The sequence below is a fragment of the Salvelinus alpinus genome, chromosome 8 (genome assembly GCF_045679555.1).
Source record: "Salvelinus alpinus chromosome 8, SLU_Salpinus.1, whole genome shotgun sequence".
Lineage (NCBI taxonomy): Eukaryota > Metazoa > Chordata > Actinopteri > Salmoniformes > Salmonidae > Salvelinus > Salvelinus alpinus.
In genome coordinates this window covers 39,544,872-39,565,148 of record NC_092093.1, presented here as the reverse complement: position 1 = coordinate 39,565,148, position 20,277 = coordinate 39,544,872, and the positions used below count along the sequence as shown (strand labels likewise).

Here is a 20,277-nt window from a genome sequence, read left to right as displayed (position 1 = left end):
TATGTATCGGTTTTTTGTGAGCCTCCATAATCCATTTCCAAGGCCTACGTACGTTTACCTGAAACCCGCCCATTGTCACAGGAAGCCAATAGCGTGGTCTATCGCAGGTGAAACTTCGGCTCCAGCTCACAGATCGAGAAAAGCCAAATAAACTAGTTCTGGAGGACACGGTCGACATACGGTTACCTACCAGCATCTCGTGTTTTTTTAAATAGTGAACGGATCGGATTTACCGTTCCAACTAGAAAGTCCAGTCCGGCAGAGCGAAATGACACAGGAGCTTGGCAAGTAAGTAGGCCTACAAGGTCCAGTTGTGTTGGGTGTATGAATATGAGCAGAATACGGCTGTTTACGGGTGTGCAATAACAGGTATGATAAATGTTTACCGTAATTCGGTTGATGAACTTCCATAGCCTAACTATCCAGGTAGCCTAGGTAAACTATTGTGAGTTACTGGGTCACAATTGTAATATTTAAAATATATATTTTTTGTATTTTTACAGATGTATTTAAGATTGTTTAATGCTGATCCTGTAAATATTTTGAAATGGGTTTCATTTAATATTTTTAGAATTTGGAAAACTTTCGAAAAATCTATTACATTAATGACAGTTGTGTAATACACTTGATTGTGCATTGAACTTCGACAATGTACTCAAATACTGACACATTCGTCCCATTTCTGTACCCGACAACTTATATTTAAACCAAGCGATTACATTAATTTACTCCTATTCATAGACAGTGATTAGTCTGATTGCCATGACACAGACAACGAATTGAATACCTGTCTTGCTGGTGGAGCAGGATAATAGATCTGTCAAGAGTGCTACTGCTTGAAGGTAGCACTTACAAACCTGCTGCTCACTCTATGGGACTGCTTCTGTCCGTGTAGTATGTAACATTTAAGAGGTTATGGCTATTATTGGGCATAATTAGGGATATTCTGAACTGAATGTTGGACTGTTTCACTGCTGAAAGAGGTGTATTCTGAACTTAATGTTGACCTGTCCCACTGTGCAGAAAGAGGGGGGTTCGAAACTAAAAGTTGGACTGTCCCACTGTAGAAAGGGGCATTCTGAACTAAATGTTGGACTGTCCCACTCACTGTGCAGAAAGAGGGGTGTTCTGGTGCTCCAGAATGAGCCGTCGTACAGCGGCGGTCAGCGGCAAGCATTCACGGAGGATGACGAGGCATGGAGGGCCTTCCTGGAGAACCCCCTGACTGCCGCCTCCAAGGCCATGATGAGCATCAATGGAGATGAGGACAGTGCCAACGCTCTGGGCCTGCTCTACGACTACTACAAGGTACCTTTATATATACCTACTAAACTCAGCAAAAAAAGAAACGGCCCTTTTTCAGGACCCTGTCTTTCAAAGATAATTTGTCAAAATCCAAATAACTTCACAGATCTTCATTGTAAAGGGTTTAAACACTGTTTCCCATGCTTGTTCAATGAACCATAAACAATTAATGAACATGCACCTGTGGAACGGTCGTTAAGACACTAACAGCTTACAGATGGTAGGCAATTAAGGTCACAGTTATGAAAACTTAGGACACTAAAGAGGCCTTTCTACTGACTCTGAAAAACATCAAAAGAAAGATGCCCAGGGTCCCTGCTCATCTGCGTGAATGTGCCTTAGGCATGCTGCAAGGAGGCATGAGGACTGCAGTTGTGGCCAGGGCAATAAATTGCAATGTCCGTACTGTGAGACGCCTAAGACAGCGCTACGGGGAGACAGGACGGACAGCTGATCATCCTCGCAGTGGCAGACCACGTGTAACAACACCTGCACAGGATCGGTACATCCGAACATCACGCCTGCGGGACAGGTACAGAATGGCAACAACAACTGCCCGAGTTACACCAGGAACGCACAATCCCTCCATCAGTGCTCAGACTGTCCGCAATAGGCTGAGAGAGGCTGGAATGAGGGCTTGTAGGCCTGTTGTAAGGCAGGTCTTCACCAGACATCACCGGCAACAACGTCGCCTATGGGCACAAACCCACCGTCGCTGGACCAGACAGGACTAGCAAAAAGTGCTCTTCATTGACAAGTCGTGGTTTTGTCTCACCAGGGGTGATGGTCGGATTCACGTTTATCGTCGAAGAAATGAGCGTTACTTGTTCAAATATTCTTTATTGAACTCACACAAGAATGGTGTGTAGGTATAAAAGACAAGTATACAATTCTTATCTAAACATAAAAGAGCAGACAGAAACAACAAGACTCAGAGTTCTGAGTACAAAACAAATAATACAAAACACGACGTATAGAACAAGGACAGGTAGAAAGAAAGAGGGTAGATGTCACCCCCCCCTTATCCCCCCCCCCCCTATTCCCCTCCGGACTGCTCAGGTGGTGGGGCCAGCACATGCTCCCCAAAGGTAGATTAAAATATTACAATTGAGAGTGCGTTAAAGTGTACAAATTCACAGCGCTGACTGGTCCAAGTAAGAGAGGAAAGGTTGCCAGATTTGATCAAATGTTGATCATTTATTGTTCAGAATATATCTGATTCTTTCTAAGTGTACAGTGTTTGCCAATTCGCTGAGCCATAATTTGGTAGTGGGCGCTTCCCTCCTTTTCCAAAACAACAAGATACATTTGTTTGCCGAAATGAGACTGTAAGAGATTAGTTGTTTTTGGGGGTTGGTTGATCCGTTTAGGGAATCAGACACTCCCAGGATTATCAGAAGCGGGTCTGGTCTATTGAAGTCTCCAGAACTTCAGAGAGGATCCTAAAAATTCCACACCAATAACCATACAAGCTAGAGCATAGGGCAAAGCAGTGGAGTAGTGTACCCTGTGCAGCCTGACATTTATCACACATAGGGGATGTATCAGGAAATATCCTATGCAGTTTAGTTTTGGAATAGTGTAATCTGTGTAATACCTTGAATTGCATGAGACAATGTCTGGAGTTAATGGAGCATGTGTGGATATACTCCAAGCTGCCACCGAAATGTCAGTCCCTAGTTCTTCCTCCCATTTAGCCTTAATGGCATCTGTAGAAGGTGTGCTAACAGATTGAAAAGGGTCATATAGACAAGATATCAGTTTGTCTGAGGTGGGACATACTTTTATGCATCCGTCAAACATGGAAGGTTTAGCATTCCCAAATGTTGGGTGGTGTTTTCTAACATAGTCTCTAATTTGTAGGTATCTGAAAAAGTTACTTCTGGGAAGATTATAAGTTTCCCTCAGCAACTCAAAGGAAGCAAAGGTCCCTTCTATATATAAATCCCCTATGGTACTTTTCCCTAGCTCTCCCCATCGCTCAAAGGTGTTATCAAGGTTAGAGGGGGCAAAGGAGGGATTCCTGGCAACAGGGAGCATGAATGACATTGGTCTAAGCTCAAAGTGGACTTTAATTTGCTTCCAGATTCGGACTGTGCTATGTATACTAGGATTGTTACGATAAAGTGACATCTCCAGATTGACAGGCAACAAAATCACAGCAACAATAGAGAAGGGGTGACACTCCTCACGCTCCATACTAAGCCAGCTGGATGATGGAGGTGCGTCATCCAGCAAAAACATAACAGCGCGGAGGTTAGCGGCCCAATAGTAAAATATAACATTTGGGAGAGACAATCCTCCTTCCATCTTGGATTTACAGAGGTGTTTTTTACCTATCCTGTGTGTTTTATAATCCCAGATGAAAGGATTGATAATTGAGTCCAGTTGTTTATGAAAGGATTTAGGTGTGAATACTGGGATGTTCTGGTATAGGTAGAGCGGTTGTGGGAGGAAGACCATTTTAATGGCATTAATTCTTCCGAGCAGAGAAATTGGGAGAGTTCTCCAAAATTGTATGTTTGCCTTGAGTTTTTGCATCAGAGAGGGGAAATTCTCTTTAAATAGTGAAGAGTATTGTTTGGTAACTACAATTCCTAGGTAGGTACATTTTTCTGAAGATAACTTAACTGGAAGATGTTCTAGCCAAGAGGTGTTTTGCAACCGTATGGGCATTAATTCGCTCTTGTTCCAATTTATTCTGTATCCCGAGAAGGTACCAAACAAATGAATCACATCAAGAATAGCTGGAATACTAGCTTGGGGTTCTGTTACATAGAGGAGAATGTCATCTGCGTATATGGAAATCTTATTTAGAGTATCTTTAGTATTCTAGCCGTGTATTGCTGCATGAGATCTGATCGCCTGAGCGAGAGGTTTAATAATTAGGGCGAAGAGCATAGGCAACAGCGCACAACCCTGCCTTGTCCCTCTGTAAAGGTTCAATCGGGGCGACAATGATTGGTTAATGAGTATTCTCGCACAGGGGTTCCTATATAAAAGCTGGATTCAATTTATGAACCCATCTCCAATAGAAATGAGCGTTACACCGAGGCCTGTACTCTGGAGCGGGATCGATTTGGAGGTGGAGGGTCCGTCTTGGTCTGGGGCGGTGTGTCACAGCATTATCGGACTGAGCTTGTAGTCATTGCAGGCAATCTCAACGCTGTACGTTAGAGGGAAGATTCTCTCATGTGGTACCCTTCCTGCAGACTCATCCTGACCCCCCCTTTGTTCAGGGACACATTATTAAATTTCTGTTAGTCACACGTCTGTGGAACTTGTTCAGTTTATGTCTCAGTTGTTGAATCTTGTTATGTTCATACAAATATTTACACATGTTAAGTTTGCTGAAAATAAATGCAATTGACAGTGAGAGGATGTTTCTTTTTTTTGCTGAGTTTATATTACTACTGCTATATACCTACTATACTATAACGATTCTATAAGTACCTCCACCGCCATAAATGTATCATATATATTGTATTACTTTTCTAGGTGCCACGAGATAGGAGAACGACTGGACAGCCCAAAACAGAAGTGCTCCTGGGCAATACTGATCCAAACAAAATGTAATGAATATCCTTAGTTATGATGATGTTATCCAGTTATGGCTTGGAATACTTTATATTTACTGTAAATCGAGACAAAGTGTGTTGAAGTAAAGAAAGTTGCGTTCTGAGATGACATTTACTCTGATCATCTCCTCAGAAATGTCATGATGCCACTCCAAGACTCTGCCCTGAGGGCCGTCCCTCGCAACACTGCGGCCAAGGGCAGCAGCCAACCCAGCCGGGGGGACAAGATCCGGGCTCTCTACCCAGCCTCAGACTCCATAGTCTGCCTCTCCAGCCCTCCCTCCTACTCCATCAGCACAGGGCGGGCCCTGGCCCTGCACTCCTTCCCAGTGGGCCTCCCCCCTGGTCCCCACAGCTCCCACAGTTCTCAGTCCGACGGAATGGCCTTCAGTCACCAGCTCAACCACAGCCAGTACAGCCCCAGAGCCAAGAGCCTCACACCCGATTCCACCTACACAGAGCCCTACAAGGACAGCTCCAATGAGGTAGGTCCTCTAACTGTTACTCCAGAACCAGATTGAACCAGGGCATCATTTTACAATGAGCAGCACAATCCTCTTGTGGAGCTGTACTGCTTACACCCAGGTTTCATTTATTTTATTTTTTACATTTTTAATTTAACCGTTATTTAACTAGGCATGTCAGTTAAGAACAAATCCTTATTTACAATGACGGCCTAGGAACAGTGGGTTAACTGCCTTGTTCAGGGGCAGAATGACAGATTTCTACCTTGTCAGCTCGGGGATTCGATCCACTAACCTTTCGCCCAGCCCAACGCTCTAACCACTAGGCTACCTGCCGCCCCATTGAAATGAATGAGAGCGTCGCACGCTCTGTAAAAGTATCAGGCTTGTGAGAAACAGCCTATTAACTTGTAGTATAATATGTAATGGTCACCTATACAGATTATTATGGGTGTCACCCAAATGGCACCATATTCCCTATAGTGCACTATAAAGCCAAGTGAATAGGGTGCCATTTAGGTCGCATCCTATGTCTATGGTGCTAATGTTCCCCTGGAATGTTTTGTTGTGACCCACAGGTCTTCCCTCTCTCGGAGGAGCTCCAGCAACGTATGGCCTCCATCCCTCCCGGTGGATACCCTTACTACAGCTTGACAGCAAGGTAATATACTCAGTCAAACATGGGATAGAGACTGAGAGACACATTGAGAGACACATTCATGTTAAAGGCAGAATAAATGAACTGAACTTTGTGTGTTTTCAAAAATGCTTTCATAGTCATCAGACATCAGGATGTATGATGACAAAGAATATTCTCTCTCTCAGTCAACACTTTGAGTACATGCTGGAGGCTCCCCAGTCTATCCGGCCCAAGAGCGGCAGTGGCCAGATGAGTTACCTGAACAAGGGCCAGTTCTACCCCATCACCCTGAGAGAGCTAGGGTGCCCCACGGTCCTACCCCAGCTCAATGGAGCATTCCGGGTATGAGCTTCTCTATTGGATCTCTTCTGTTCCTATTCTTATCGCTCTTTCTCTCCCCCCCCCCTCTCTGTGTCTTTCTCTCCCCCCCTCTCTGTGTCTTTCTCTCCCCCCTCCCTCTCTATGTCTTTCTCTCCCCCCTCCCTCTCTGTGTCTTTCTCTCCCCCTCCCTCTCTGTGTCTTTCTCTCCCCCCTCCCTCTCTGTGTCTTTCTCTCCCCCCTCCCTCTCTGTGTCTTTCTCTCTCCCCTCCCTCTCTGTGTCTTTCTCTCCCCCCTCCCTCTCTGTGTCTTTCTCTCTCCCCTCCCTCTCTGTGTCTTTCTCTCCCCCCTCCCTCTCTGTGTCTTTCTCTCCCCCCTCGCTCTCTGTGTCTTTCTCTCCCCCCTCCCTCTCTGTGTCTTTCTCTCCCCCCTCGCTCTCTGTGTCTTTCTCTCCCCTCTCCCTCTCTGTGTCTTTCTCTCCCCTCTCCCTCTCTGTGTCTTTCTCTCCCCCCTCCCTCTCTGTGTCTTTCTCTCCCCTCTCCCTCTCTGTGTCTTTCTCTCCCCCCTCCCTCTCTGTGTCTTTCTCTCCCCCCTCGCTCTCTGTGTCTTTCTCTCCCCCCTCGCTCTCTGTGTCTTTCTCTCCCCCCTCCCTCTCTGTGTCTTTCTCTCCCCCCTCCCTCTCTGTGTCTTTCTCTCCCCTCTCCCTCTCTGTGTCTTTCTCTCCCCTCTCCCTCTCTGTGTCTTTCTCTCCCCTCTCCCTCTCTGTGTCTTTCTCTCCCCCCTCCCTCTCTGTGTCTTTCTCTCCCCCCTCCCTCTCTGTGTCTTTCTCTCCCCTCTCCCTCTCTGTGTCTTTCTCTCCCCCCTCCCTCTCTGTGTCTTTCTCTCCCCTCTCCCTCTCTGTGTCTTTCTCTCCCCTCTCCCTCTCTGTGTCTTTCTCTCCCCTCTCCCTCTCTGTGTCTTTCTCTCCCCTCTCCCTCTCTGTGTCTTTCTCTCCCCCCTCCCTCTCTGTGTCTTTCTCTCCCCTCTCCCTCTCTGTGTCTTTCTCTCCCCCCTCGCTCTCTGTGTCTTTCTCTCCCCTCTCCCTCTCTGTGTCTTTCTCTCCCCCCTCGCTCTCTGTGTCTTTCTCTCCCCTCTCCCTCTCTGTGTCTTTCTCTCCCCCCTCCCTCTCATCTCTCTTTCTCAACCTCGTATCTATTTCTATTCTACAAGTATCTAGTGTGTCTCTAGGTTTGGGGAATGTTTTGGGAATGACTTACTGATGGAATATTTCAGAGTGTGGTGATGCTGGTGTTTGGAGAGGAAAAGTTCACAGATGACCAGCTCAAACACTGGAGATATTGGCACAGCAGACAGCACACAGCCAAGCAGCGCTGCATTGATATTGGTAAGGGGTTACACACACGCATTCACACACACACGGCAATCATACGCACACACAACCACATGCACTCACACACTCTCACTCACACTAGGGCTGCACAATTAATTTAATTCACATCGAAATCGCAGTATTGACGTGTTGCAATATTCATATCGCAAGAAATCCGTATCGCATGCAATGTTTTGAAATGCACCTCAGCCGTGTGCAATGTCTGTTTTTATCATTGACTATGTTTGTTTCTGCTCTTGTGGCCGCTTTCTGCACACATCGAGCCACGCCCTCTGTCACTCGAGCAGCGCAGTTCCTCTTCCTCGCTGTTAAATTCGTTATAAGTTTGCATGCTGTTGTGTTAGGTCAAATGCAGTCAATCGATTGTTCCAAACAAGAACGATGCTGCTTTACACACACACACACACACACACACACACACACACACACACACACACACACACACACACACACACACACACACACACACACACACACACACACACACCCAAAACAGTCACTATGTTCAAACAAACATTATTGTTTGTGTGTAAACCACCCTGTTGTATCTCTTCCCTGTTTGTTCATCCCAGCTGACTACAAAGAGAGCTTCAATACGATTGCCAGTATTGAGGAGATTGCCTACAATGCCATCTCTTTCACATGGGACACTAAGGACGAGCCACGGGTAAAAGAGGCCAATATTTTGGTGAAGTTTCCCCTGGGTACAGATCTAGGATCAACTTGCCCTCCCCCAATCTTAACCTGAACTAATAGTGTAAAAATTGCAAGATCAGCGTCTAGACTCTAGAGACTCCAGTCTAGAGGCAACTTCACTCTACACCAGAATTTGGCGCAAAATGTATGTCTATGTTTTGTCCGAAAAATAAAGTAGTTACAAACAATCTCCAGCTGGGGGAGACATACACAAGTAAACCAATCATACACAACACTTTGAAACAACCCACGACTACAGTTTCTAGAGACTACAATTTTCTACCTTGGTTTTCGAACCAGCATGAACGAAATGTCATACTCAATGGAAATAAACCCATAAATGTGCATCAGAACTGTTCATTTACATGTAAAACATTCTGTCTATTACTACTCTACCCGTGTATGTTTTCATGTCATTACTGGTGCGTTTATTTAATGTTGTATGTGAGCCTCATGCCATAGACTTTTCTGTCCAGTGTAAATAGGATGAACAATAAAGTGTTTAAGAATTTGAATCCTCACGTACCTTGATCTTTGCCCCCATCAGGTGTTTGTGTCAGTGAACTGTCTGAGTACAGACTTCTCCCCTCAAAAGGGAGTGCGGGGCCTTCCTCTCAACCTCCAGATTGACACCTACAGCTGTGGTGGCCATGGTGACAAGCTAGTGCACAGAGCCTACTGCCAGATCAAGGTGTTCTGTGACAAAGGTGCCGAGAGGAAGATCCGAGACGAGGAGAGGAAGCAGACTCAAAGGAAGGGAAGGGGACAGGAGACAACTGCAGCCTGTGAGTACAGTACACCTGATACAATCAATCAGTCAGTCTTTAAGTCACACACACACATACATATATACTACCGTTCAAAAGTTTGGGGTCACTTCGAAATGTTCTTGTTTTTGAAAGAAAAGCACATTTGGTGTTAGCTAATCCAAGTTTATCATTTTAAAAGGCTAATTGATCATTAGAAAAACCTTTTGCAATTATGTTAGCACAGCTGAAAACTGTTGTTCTGATTAAAGAAGCAATAACACTGGCCTTCTTTAGACTAGTTGAGTATCTGGAGCATCAGCATTTGGTGGTTCGATTACAGGCTCAAAATGGCCAGAAACAAATAACTTTCTTCTGAAACTCGTCAATCTATTCTTGTTCTGAGAAATGAAGGCTATTCAGTGTGAGAAATTGCCAAGAAACTGAAGATCTCGTACAACGTTGTGTACTACTCCCTTCACAGAACAGCTCAAACTGGCCCTAACCAGAATAGAAAGAGGAGTGGGAGGCCCCGGTGCACAACTGAGCAAGTGGACAAGTACATTAGAGTGTCTAGTTTGAGAAACAGACGCCTCACAAGTCCTCAACTGGCAGCTTCATTAAATAGTACCCATAAAACACCAGTCTCAACGTCAACAGTGAAGAGGTGACTCCGGGATGCTGGCCTTCTATGCAGAGTTACAAAGAAAAAGCCATATTTCAGACTGGCCAATAAAAAGAAAATATTAAGATGGGCAAAAGGACACTGGACAGAGGAACTCTGCCCAGAAGGCCAGCATCCCCGAGTCGCCTCTTCACTGTTGACGTTGAGACTGGTGTTTTGCGGGTACTATTTAATGAAGCTGCCAGTTGAGGACTTGTTCTGTGAAGGGAGTAGTTTCCATGACCAAGCAGCCACACACAAGCCTAAGATCACCATGCGCAATGCCAAGCATCGGCTGGAGTGGTGTAAAGCTCACCACATTTGGACTCTGGAGCAGTGGAAACACGTTCTCTGGAGTGATGAATCACACTTCACCATTTGGCAGTTCGATGGATGATTTCTGCATTTCCTGCACTCATTTGAGATCATTTCCACACTGCCACGTAGGGCTGCACAATATGGGCAAACAATCTAGGCCTTATTTTTAACCAAATGTTGCAATTGCGATTTGACTTGTGATTTAGAGCAAAACACTTGGGTGAAATGTTGTAATCATGGAAATTTAATTATTATTCAAATTCTAAAGTTAGAATATTTTAGTAAGGACTTTAAATACAGTTTTACATGATGACAAATGAAAATGCCAGGGAGGATTTATTGTGACAGGGTAGGAACCAAAGTGTTGACCAGTGTTTCCTAGGGGACCCTATAATCTTTGGCTTCATTTAATGTTTTCTCTTAGCTACTTCATGTAGTTAACATTCTTGCGTTGTGTATTCCTCTTTGATGTAGAAGATACTGTTGCACAAAAAACATGCAGATGTAGGTCTACACCATCACTGGTATATCAGGCTGAAAAGCTAGTTACGTTTGCTCGGACGCAGTACATTTATGAGCTATCTTGCGATTAGCATTAGTGGCTAACAAGCTAGTGGATTTATATTAAGAAAATTGAAAACACCATCATTGCCATCAATATTGTTTAATTTGCTGCATTGACCATAAATGTCTCTTGAGTGACAGGGGGCGGGGCTAGGTCTGTGTGGAAAGTGGCATGGAGTGAGAGAGTGGAGATAGATGACTCAAGTAGCAAATAAACTATATATATGGACATTACAACCAGCGTATCACATTTAACAAACATTCAAATGCCGTTATAGAAGGTAAAGTAAAAAACAAACCGGTCCATGCATCAATACCGGTATATCACCCAGCTCTACCTGCTCGGATGCATAGTGCCAAATGTAAAGTTTGGTGGAGGAGGAATAATGGTCTGGGGCTGTTTTTCATGGTTCGGGCTAGACCTCTTAGTTCCAGTGAAGGGAATCTTAACGCTACAGCATATAATGACATTGTAGACGATTCTGAGCTTCCAACATAGTTTGGGAAAAGCCCTTTCCTGTTTCAGCATGACAATGCCCAGTGCACAAAGCAAGGTCCATACAGAAATGGTTTGTCAAGATCAGTGTGGAAGAACTTGACTGGCCTGCACAGCGCCCTGACCTCAACCCCATCGAGCACCTTTGGGATGAATTGGAATGCCGACTGCGAGTTAGGTGTAATCGCCCAACATCAGTGCCCGACCTCACTAATGCTCTTGTTGCTGAATGGAAGCAAGTCCCTGCAGCAATGTTCCAACATCTAGTGGAATGTCTTCCTAGAAGAGTAGAGGCTGTTATAGCAGCAAAGAAGGGACTAACTCCATATTAATGCCCATGATATATATGGGATTATGGAAAGTGGATTAAATTGTTTCTTTGTCATCTTTCTAGATAGTTATCTAGCTGTGGCCATCTGGCTAGTATCATCAAGGGCTTTCTACAAAATAGCAACATTAGCTCAGCTAGCTAGCATTGGCATCTACACCATAAACTAAGCAACACACGCGGACATGCATTGCCAAACAAGGCTACTGCCACCTTTTGGTTTGGAGTATTTTAACAAGGCTTTGTGGCGGATTACTTAAACGTCTTTTCTGTGTGAACACAAAAGAGATTGACTGCCTACACTGTTCAGAGGTGCAATTACTCTCGGCTGGTGAACGGTAGACAATCTTATGTGTGTCCCTGCTCTTAGTTCTGGTGCTTTGGACAAATCACAATTTCGCAGGTGTTAGCTTCTTTTGAATTTTGGAAGGGTTCGGGACATTTGGCCCATAGACATTCCCTTAACTTGCAAAGAGAGAGGGTGGAGCTCTTCAGTCCGTTTCCGATCCTCATTCTATCTCTTCTCAACACATATGAATCCAGAACTTAATCGAACATCTGACAAATTACCCAAGTCTTTAGTTCTGGGTTAACCGAGATGAATATACAGTGCTTAGAACGAATACATTTTTCTTTGTGTGATTCACAAAATCCTGTCCTCGACTAACCCCTAAAAAGCAAGCCAGGGAAACAGCATGTCAAGGGTGACGAAACTAAGTCTCTAGAGTTGACATACAATAGTAGACCTGCCTCAATAAAATGAAAACACCTTGAAGAAAAGGAAAAGCACATGTTCTTTGCAGCAGTCCCATTGGTCTCTTCTCACAACCGATGGTGGAGCGCCCAGACGGTGGGCCCCTATTTTGGTGAGCGAGACTACTGTCCCATCCTGCTCCCATGTTAACCGCTCTACCTCCCCCTGCTGTCCTATCGCAGGTGTGGAAGACCCTCTGAAGCTGAAGCAGGTGGACATAACATCGTTCAAAGCCATGAGTGATATGGACTCCCAGCCGGTCCTCTTCATCCCTGAGGTTTACTTCCCCAGCACCCAGCGCCACCATGTAAGTCCTACATTACATGTGAAGTTTAAATATTAAATATTAAAGCGCTCTCTTAAAGCCTCCATTGTCCATAAATTGTATCTAAATCCAAATTGGTTTTCTAGAAAGGTACTAAGAGAGGCCCAACCTATGTTTAAGAGTGAGCTTTTTGCATCTTAAAACCTTACAGTGGAACCCTGTTTAAAGTATCCTCCTTTTTAAATGAAGTCATACAGAGTTGGCTACAATTTCAATTTCATCCTCCAGAAAAGGCAGATCTAATATTACAGCAAATAATATGGCTAAACTCCAATATAGAGATGAAAAACACATTTGGGCGGGGAGGGGATTTACTAAAAGGACATACTATTTATGAAGGACATTGTAAGTGTAACCGATGTGAAATGGCTAGCTAGTTAGCGGTGGTGCGAGCTAATAGCGTTTCAATCGGTGACATCACTCGCTCTGAGACCTGAAGTAGTAGCCACTTTGGTGGCGCGATGGGTAACGATGCTTCGTGGGTGACTGTTGTCTGTGTGCAGAGGGTCCCTGGTTCGAGCCCAGGTAGGGGCGAGGAGAGGGACGGAAGCAATACTGTTACATAAACAGAAATGGTAAAATGATGTCACACAAGCAACTAATAACAGTGTACTGAGGAGTATGCTCAATACGGAATTATAACCAACTCATCACGACTCTATCACGAAATTGGAAGAGACAATTACTTAAACAAGAAAGTAAAGAGTTAGTCTGTCTGCCTCCCATTAAAAATCATAAATGGCTTAAAATTATTAGTATAAATCAACAAAAAAAATCGGTTCCACTTAAAATCAAAAGGTTTGACAGCGATACTGTATACATTTCGTGTCAGTTAGGAACAGGTTTTTGATGTCCCAATACCTTGGCATAGGGTCTGACATATAAAACAACAATTGACACATCAATCCGCTCGTTTCAACGATTATATAAAATACTTGCTACTAAAAGAATGCTCAATATATGGGGCATTTGAACAGTCAGCCTTGTACAGACTCTACCACAAGGAAACATATTTTCTTGTACTGTCCATTGGTGGCTCGCTTTTGGAGTCAGGTCCAGGAATGGTTGTTATAATATCAGGGTTCAGGTGGACCTGCAAACTGTAATGTTAGGGGATCTGGAAAACCAGAATCAGTCAATGGGAAATATCAAAGTATTTATTTTTAGGGCAATATACTAAGTAGAAATGTTATAAATAAGGAGGTTCAGGACCCTCGTTAGACATCATAGTAAAATTGAGGGATGTATTGCTAAAGGAAATAGCTAAATGGCGTTATACTAGGAAAGGTGGATTGATCTGTGGACATCGGAGGGTCGGTGTGGGTGAAAAATCCAGCAATTGAAGAAAGAGGAGATATTTACAATTATTTAACGACGGGTACCGTTATATGTGAGCGAAATAACTGTAAGTAGCAGTAGAAGTATGGTTGTCCGTTAGTTTACTCCAAGTAGGGTAGGGATGGTAGGGTGGGGGGATAAGTAAAGGGGATTCGAAATCATGCAAACAATTAAATTAATAGAACCTACAATCTATCTGAAGCTGATCTACCCCACCCCCAAGAAAATCATCTTACATAACCCATGTTTAGGGTTTCAAAATTCTAGTAACTTTCCCAAAGTTCCTGGACTTTTTAGAAATACCGGTTGGAGGATTCCTGGAATCGAGGCACTAAGCAGGGAGGGAATCGTCCAACTGGGATTTCTGAAAAAACCTGGGAACTTTGGGAAAGAAACTGGAATGCAACCCTACCCATGTTACACTGCAGCATATCGTCAAACTTACCACAGTCTCTAGGGACGTTTTGTTTTTAGCCTTTGCTAGGCCTGAGCAACATTTTCGTGGATAATTTGTAATACAAATGAGTTATAAAAAAAGATACACCTAGTTGCGTACAATACTGCTGGTTCATTTAAATACAATAGTCAGCTGAAATAGAGGAGTAAAGCTCATATAGCAAGACTTACTTACATTTGTGTGAGATCACATGTAAATACATGACAGGGGAAATGTCATTTTTGAGACATCTTTTCAGAAAATGTGTGTTGTGCAACATAAAGAACACAAAAGGACGATCACAGCTAAGAGACGGCAGCCCTCGAGGGGTGCTTTGCTACACTGACTGGAGAGTTTCAGTGTAGTTAGCTTGAGACAATAGCAGCTGAACAAATAGCCCAGGTATAGAACATTCTGGAGATGTGACATCACATGATGTCCTTGTAGGGGCTCGGGTTTCCCTCTCAAGGTGGTTGTCCCTGTAAACAACTAGAGGACTAATGATCCAAAACATGAACAGGGACTATGCTCTGGGTCATTTGCATGTTATATTTATTAGCAGTGGTGTAAAGTACTTAAGTAAAAATACTTTAAAGTCTAATTAAGTCGTTTTTTGGGGTATCTATACTTTACTTAAACTTTACGTTTATATTCTTGACTACTTTTACTTCACTACATTCCTAAAGGAAATAATGTACTTTTTTTCCCGGACACCCAAAAGTACTCATTACTTTTTGAATGCGTAGCAGGAAAGGAAAATGGTGCAATTCAAACACTTATCAAAAGAACATCCCTGGTCATCCCTACTGCCTCTGATCTGGAGGACATGCTAAACATACATGCTTTGTTAGTAAAGTATGTCTAAGTGTTGGAGTGTGCCATTGGCTATCCAAAAATAAGAAAAACAAGAAAATGGTGCTGTTTGGTTTGCTTAATATAAAGGATTGTAAATTATTTATACTTTTACTGTTGATACTTAAGTATATTTTAGCAATTACATTTACTTTTGATACTTAAATACATTTAAAACCAAATACTTTTAGACTTACTCAAGTAGTATTTTACTTGAGTCATTTTCTATAAAGGTATTTTTACTTTTACTCAAGTATGACAGTTGGGTGCTTTTTCTACCACTGCTTTTTAGCAGTGGTTATTTGCATAGATATCAGTATAGATACGGATATCGGGTATCTAATCTTGCTCTTTATCCTTTGTCAGGCATGCCTATCAGATGACGGTGAGGATGGGTGAGTACAGTTCTTCTTTTAGACAAGACTTGTAATATCAGGTAACATGTATAGATGCTATAAATGTAAAAAATACAATAATTGGAAATGCTGCATACCCATAATAAGTGATTAACTGCATTTTCCGTACTCATCCATACTCATGAGTCATACATGTATTGTTTGTTTTTCTGCAGCTTGGGGCAGAAGAGACTGCTCCACTATGATGAGGAATTTGACTCTGCCACTCACAAGAAAGCCAGGAGGGAGGAGCCAGAAAAGGGTACATCAAATAGTAGAGACATATGCAGACAGACAGACAGAGACAGACAGAGTGAAAAGGTGACCGTTTAGAGACAGTAAAGAGAAGGCATAAACCGGAGAGCGAGAGAGAATTATAGAACGCGGGAGCAAAATAGAGAGGATGAGTGAGGGAAAGAGAATTAAAAATAGAGTGAGAGAGAGAGAGAAATGCTTTCTGGCTGGCCTGGCTGCACTGTAGTTGTGTTTGTTGCTCTGGCTGCTGTTCAGGCTGCTCCCACCTAGTTCAGCTTACTGAATTCATGTAAACACAGGCCACGTGGCTTCCAAAGCCCCCCCCCCCCCCCCTCTCTCTGGATGCACAAAACACAACAACACAAACACACTCAACTGGTTTTCCAAGTGGAACGTGCTCATTTTCCTGAAATGAAGTCCAAAGGGGATTGCTTTTTACCCACTCACGTGTGTGGCGGGGGAAAGGTTCTGAGAATGATTAGGGGCTGTTTACTGTTTGGTGTGGTCTCTGTCAGACTAGTCTATTGCTGACCAGGCTCATAGCCAATTCCCAAGACGCCAGCAAGAAAGGAGCAAAGTGCAATTATGGTCCAGCCTGCTCTCAGTGTAACAGAGGGGTGTCCAAAATGGTCCCCTATCCTGGGCTATGGTCAAAAGTAGTGCACTATATAGGGAATAGGGTGCCAATTCGGAGACAGTCCAAGTAAACGTAGTTTCACTGTCTTTATGGGGGGTGAGAGTGGAAGTTTTTCCAGCATGAATACACACCACAACCATGGAAATGTCACCCAACAGGATATTAGGGCAATGCTGTAGTAGATGCTAAGATCTTACCTCAGTGACTTGACTGGGAGAGAAACCCACACAGTATTTTAATGTTTGAAACTGTCTCACACCCCATGTCGAAAAACATACTTTGTGTGTATTCCTACCTCCATTTGCTTATGGCAACTCTCCCTCACACTGGGGATTGGTGTGGTGGGGTAGTATCTGACTGGGTTGGTGTGGAATTTGAATGTACCTCTCCCTCACACTGTGGGGGTTGGTGTGGTAGGCAATCTTTTAGTGTGGTATCTGACTTTTGGTTTCGTCTCTCTCTGTGTTCCTCTAGTGCTGCTCTACGTCCGTAAGGAGACAGAGGAGGTGTTTGATGCTCTAATGCTGAGGACGCCCACTCTGGCAGGACTACTGGAGGCTGTGAGCAGATGTTGTTGGGTTCCATAGAACCTTTGTTTTTGCAGACGTATTTTCAGAACGGCTCGATTTTCGTAGATGAGTCTAAAATGAATCTATTTAGCTCAGAACGTCTTCTTTGACATTACTGTATTTATACCAGGGATATCATTTCTCAACCGGCAAAGTTCAAAAATAGCTGGAGTCGGACTTTGTCTGATAAGTGTTGTATGTTTTGAGTGTGTGCCATATAGGTGACCTTTTTTCCGCCATGGGTTTAAATACATAGTAAGCAGACATAGCTGTTTGTGTGAAGTGTGCCACCCTGGATGCGTCCTAAATGACACCCTATTCCCTTTATAGTGAACTACTTTTGACCCGGGTCCATAGGGTTCTGGTCAAAAGTAGTGCACTGTATAGTATTTAAGGTGCTATTTTGGATGTAAACCACAGTGTCACAGTCAGATAGGTTTGTTTCCTGTTTGTGTCTGTCAGGAAGCAGTCACTCATCAGAGAAGGCACACAGGCGTTCAGTGGAATGTATTGTATTGTCTGACTGTTCGCGCCCAGTTCTCATAGGGGGTTTCCCATGTTTTTCATCACATCTCTAGGTATCTGATAAATATGAGCTGCCGCTTGGAAAAATGGGGAAAGTCTACAAGAGGTGCAAAAAAGGGTAAGACCGGTGTCACCGCTCATGATCTAGGTCAATGGAAATGTTTGTGTCCCAAATGGCACCCTATTCCCTATATAGTGCACTACTTTTGACCAGGGCCATAAGGCTCTGGTCAGAAGTAGTGCACTACCTAGGGAATATGGTGCCATTTGGGACGCGAAGAAAGTAAATAATCTAGAACATGTTTATAGAGTAAACTCCACTTTGAAAATAAGTAAATCACTTCTACTCTCTTGTCTGTAGGATCCTAGTTCATATGGACGACAACATCATCAAGCATTACTCCAACGAGGATGCCTTCCACATTCGCATGGAGGAGGTCGGGGGAAAGGTCCTGCTGACACTGACCGAGATCTGAGCCTGGACAAGGGGGTATACATTAGGGCCAGCAACGTTTCAAAACGTTTCGCAATGGAAAACGAAAATAACAATTTCTTATTGGACCAGTACAAGTTATTGGACCTCTCTGTTTTATAATTTCTGTTTGGTGCCTCCAAGGTGAGGACCTTGGAGGAGGGACACATGTTGAGCTCCAAGGGCGTGAGTAAGGACCCAGAACAGTAAGATTAGTCACCTGTTTACACAACTGTAACATACTTCTACAAGTAAAACAAGATATTTTCATGAGTTCTGCCTTTCTGCTGCACGGCCATTTTCTGGTTGCCCAACATTGCTACCTCGTTCGCTGGCAAGATTCTTGTTGCATTTTCACTTCAAATATGAGTGATTGATTCACTGTATCCATGTTAAAAGTTGAAATTATTTTTGAGGAACATTTGGAAACAATATTGTGTAACGGCCAATTATATTTTCCTTGCTTAAATGTAGACCTTTTGTACTTTACAGTATATGTCGCTGTGAATGAATTATTTTCCAGCCGAGATGGCAGAGTGTTGTTTAGAATGTCAGTGTTCATATAAGTTCATATTATGTATTATTTTCAAAGATATGCAGTGGTCAGTTTTAAGAAATGGACTTGTAAAACATGATGCGGTGACCGGTTAGGGCTATTTCTATCTGAGTATGTACTTTTATAATTATTTTTCAGAATTCTTGGAGGTGATATGTTTATTTTTATTTTTTATGTTTACATCATGAAAAAGTAATATATGAATTCAATAATATATGTATTTATATTCACATGTTGTGCCAAGTGTGGTGTGTGTATCTGAATCTAGATATATACAGTAGGTGTCAGCTCCATATGTGATGACACAATGTGAATATTTCTTGGCAACAGGAAATGGGGGTGGGGGTCAGGAAGTGTGCGTTAGTCTTTCAAAACCTTGTCTGTCATGCAAGAACTGATTTGAAATCAGTCCTGTTAGCAGATGCTTACCTACAGTGGTTATTAAATGTGTTAAAGTCACTCTTCAGACTAAGTATTTCTTTGCACATTGTGTTTTTGTAAGGGAACTTAACTCAACTGCATCAACGAGGCATGAAGCGGAGATGTGTGCAGATTTGGGGATTAGGCTCTGGTCAAAAGTAGTGCACTATATAGGGAATAGGGCTCTGGTCAAAAGTAGTGCACTATATAGGGAATATGGTACCGTTTGGGATGCAAGTTGAGTTTTATATAAATAGAACCACATCAGAAAGTGCGTTTTATTGCCCTTTAAATTGAGTTAGAAAAAGAATACAGAGTCTGAGAACCATCTTTCTCACAGCTCTTTTAGTCCTATCCTGAACATCACGCAGTCAGGCTGTCCCATCAGGCTGTCCCATGCTACTTGTTTCAAAAACACCTAGGCCCGTACACATTAAGTTGTACACTTTTGGCACAATGGTTGTGATACAACAGAGATATTCGAGAACAAAAATCATTACAAAGGTGCTGTAGATACACATCGGAATGGTTGTGTAATCATTTTTGCACAGACGAAGTCTATTGCAACCATACTTAACAGGCGGATCTCGACCCGGAACCGTGTCAATATGGACCACGGGTCCCGACTTTATTTTTGTTATATTATTTATTTTGGGGGAAATCAGTCTTGCTTTTAACTTACGGATGTTGAGAGTTTGTAACGGCTTTCCTCCTCCTCTTCATCCGAAGAGGAGGAGCAGGGATTGTGATATGACATGATATTTATTAAACAAGGAACGAAAACGAACTTCACTTGAATAACTAACAAAATAACAAAACGGAGTAGACAGACCTGGACATGCGAACTTACATACAACGAAGAACTCACAAACAGGAAAAATGACTACACAAAAGAACGAACGGACAAACAAACCGAAACAGTCCCGTGTGGCGCGACAAACACAGACACAGGAGACAACCACCCACCACAAACAATGTGAAACCACCTACCTTAATATGGCTCTCAATCAGAGGAAACGTAAACCACCTGCCTCTAATTGAGAACCATATCAGGTCACCCATTAACCAACATAGAAACACATAACATAGACTGCCCACCCAAACTCACGCCCTGACCGACTAACACATACAAAAATAACAGAAAACAGGTCAGGAACGTGACAGAGTTGTAATAGTAGTAGGCACATGGTGCCTTAAAATGGTAGTGAATGGGCAGTTTTCCTCTTATGTCATGAC

The 20,277-nt window shown here is 43.3% G+C and overlaps 1 protein-coding gene across 2 annotated transcripts; it reads left to right on the top strand.

Annotated features, from left to right (window-relative positions):
• The first annotated feature begins 144 nt into the window (after window positions 1-144).
• On the top strand, window positions 145-19,080 carry LOC139583103 (grainyhead-like protein 1 homolog). 2 transcript variants are annotated; one of them, XM_071413855.1, is made up of 15 exons: window positions 145-288; window positions 1,116-1,308; window positions 4,804-4,877; window positions 5,017-5,368; window positions 5,926-6,008; window positions 6,173-6,329; window positions 7,578-7,689; window positions 8,268-8,362; window positions 8,939-9,176; window positions 12,444-12,568; window positions 15,579-15,607; window positions 15,784-15,869; window positions 16,974-17,059; window positions 17,647-17,711; window positions 17,955-19,080. In XM_071413855.1, the coding sequence occupies exons 1-15, from the start codon at window positions 269-271 to the stop codon at window positions 18,067-18,069; spliced, it is 1,830 nt and encodes a 609-aa protein (XP_071269956.1). In that variant the 5' UTR covers window positions 145-268; the 3' UTR covers window positions 18,070-19,080. The 2 variants fall into 2 exon arrangements, with proteins under 2 accessions (XP_071269956.1, XP_071269958.1); XM_071413857.1 differs by lacking the exon at window positions 145-288 and adding an exon at window positions 301-369.
• Window positions 19,081-20,277: the final 1,197 nt, after the last annotated feature.

Excerpts from the sequence above, each read along its gene's own strand:
- LOC139583103 (XM_071413855.1), top strand. The coding sequence starts at position 269 with ATGACACAGGAGCTTGGCAA. Across the intron at positions 4,878-5,016 it reads AATACTGATCCAAACAAAAT|AAATGTCATGATGCCACTCC; the intron begins GTAATGAATATC and ends TCATCTCCTCAG. Across the intron at positions 7,690-8,267 it reads GCAGCGCTGCATTGATATTG|CTGACTACAAAGAGAGCTTC; the intron begins GTAAGGGGTTAC and ends TGTTCATCCCAG.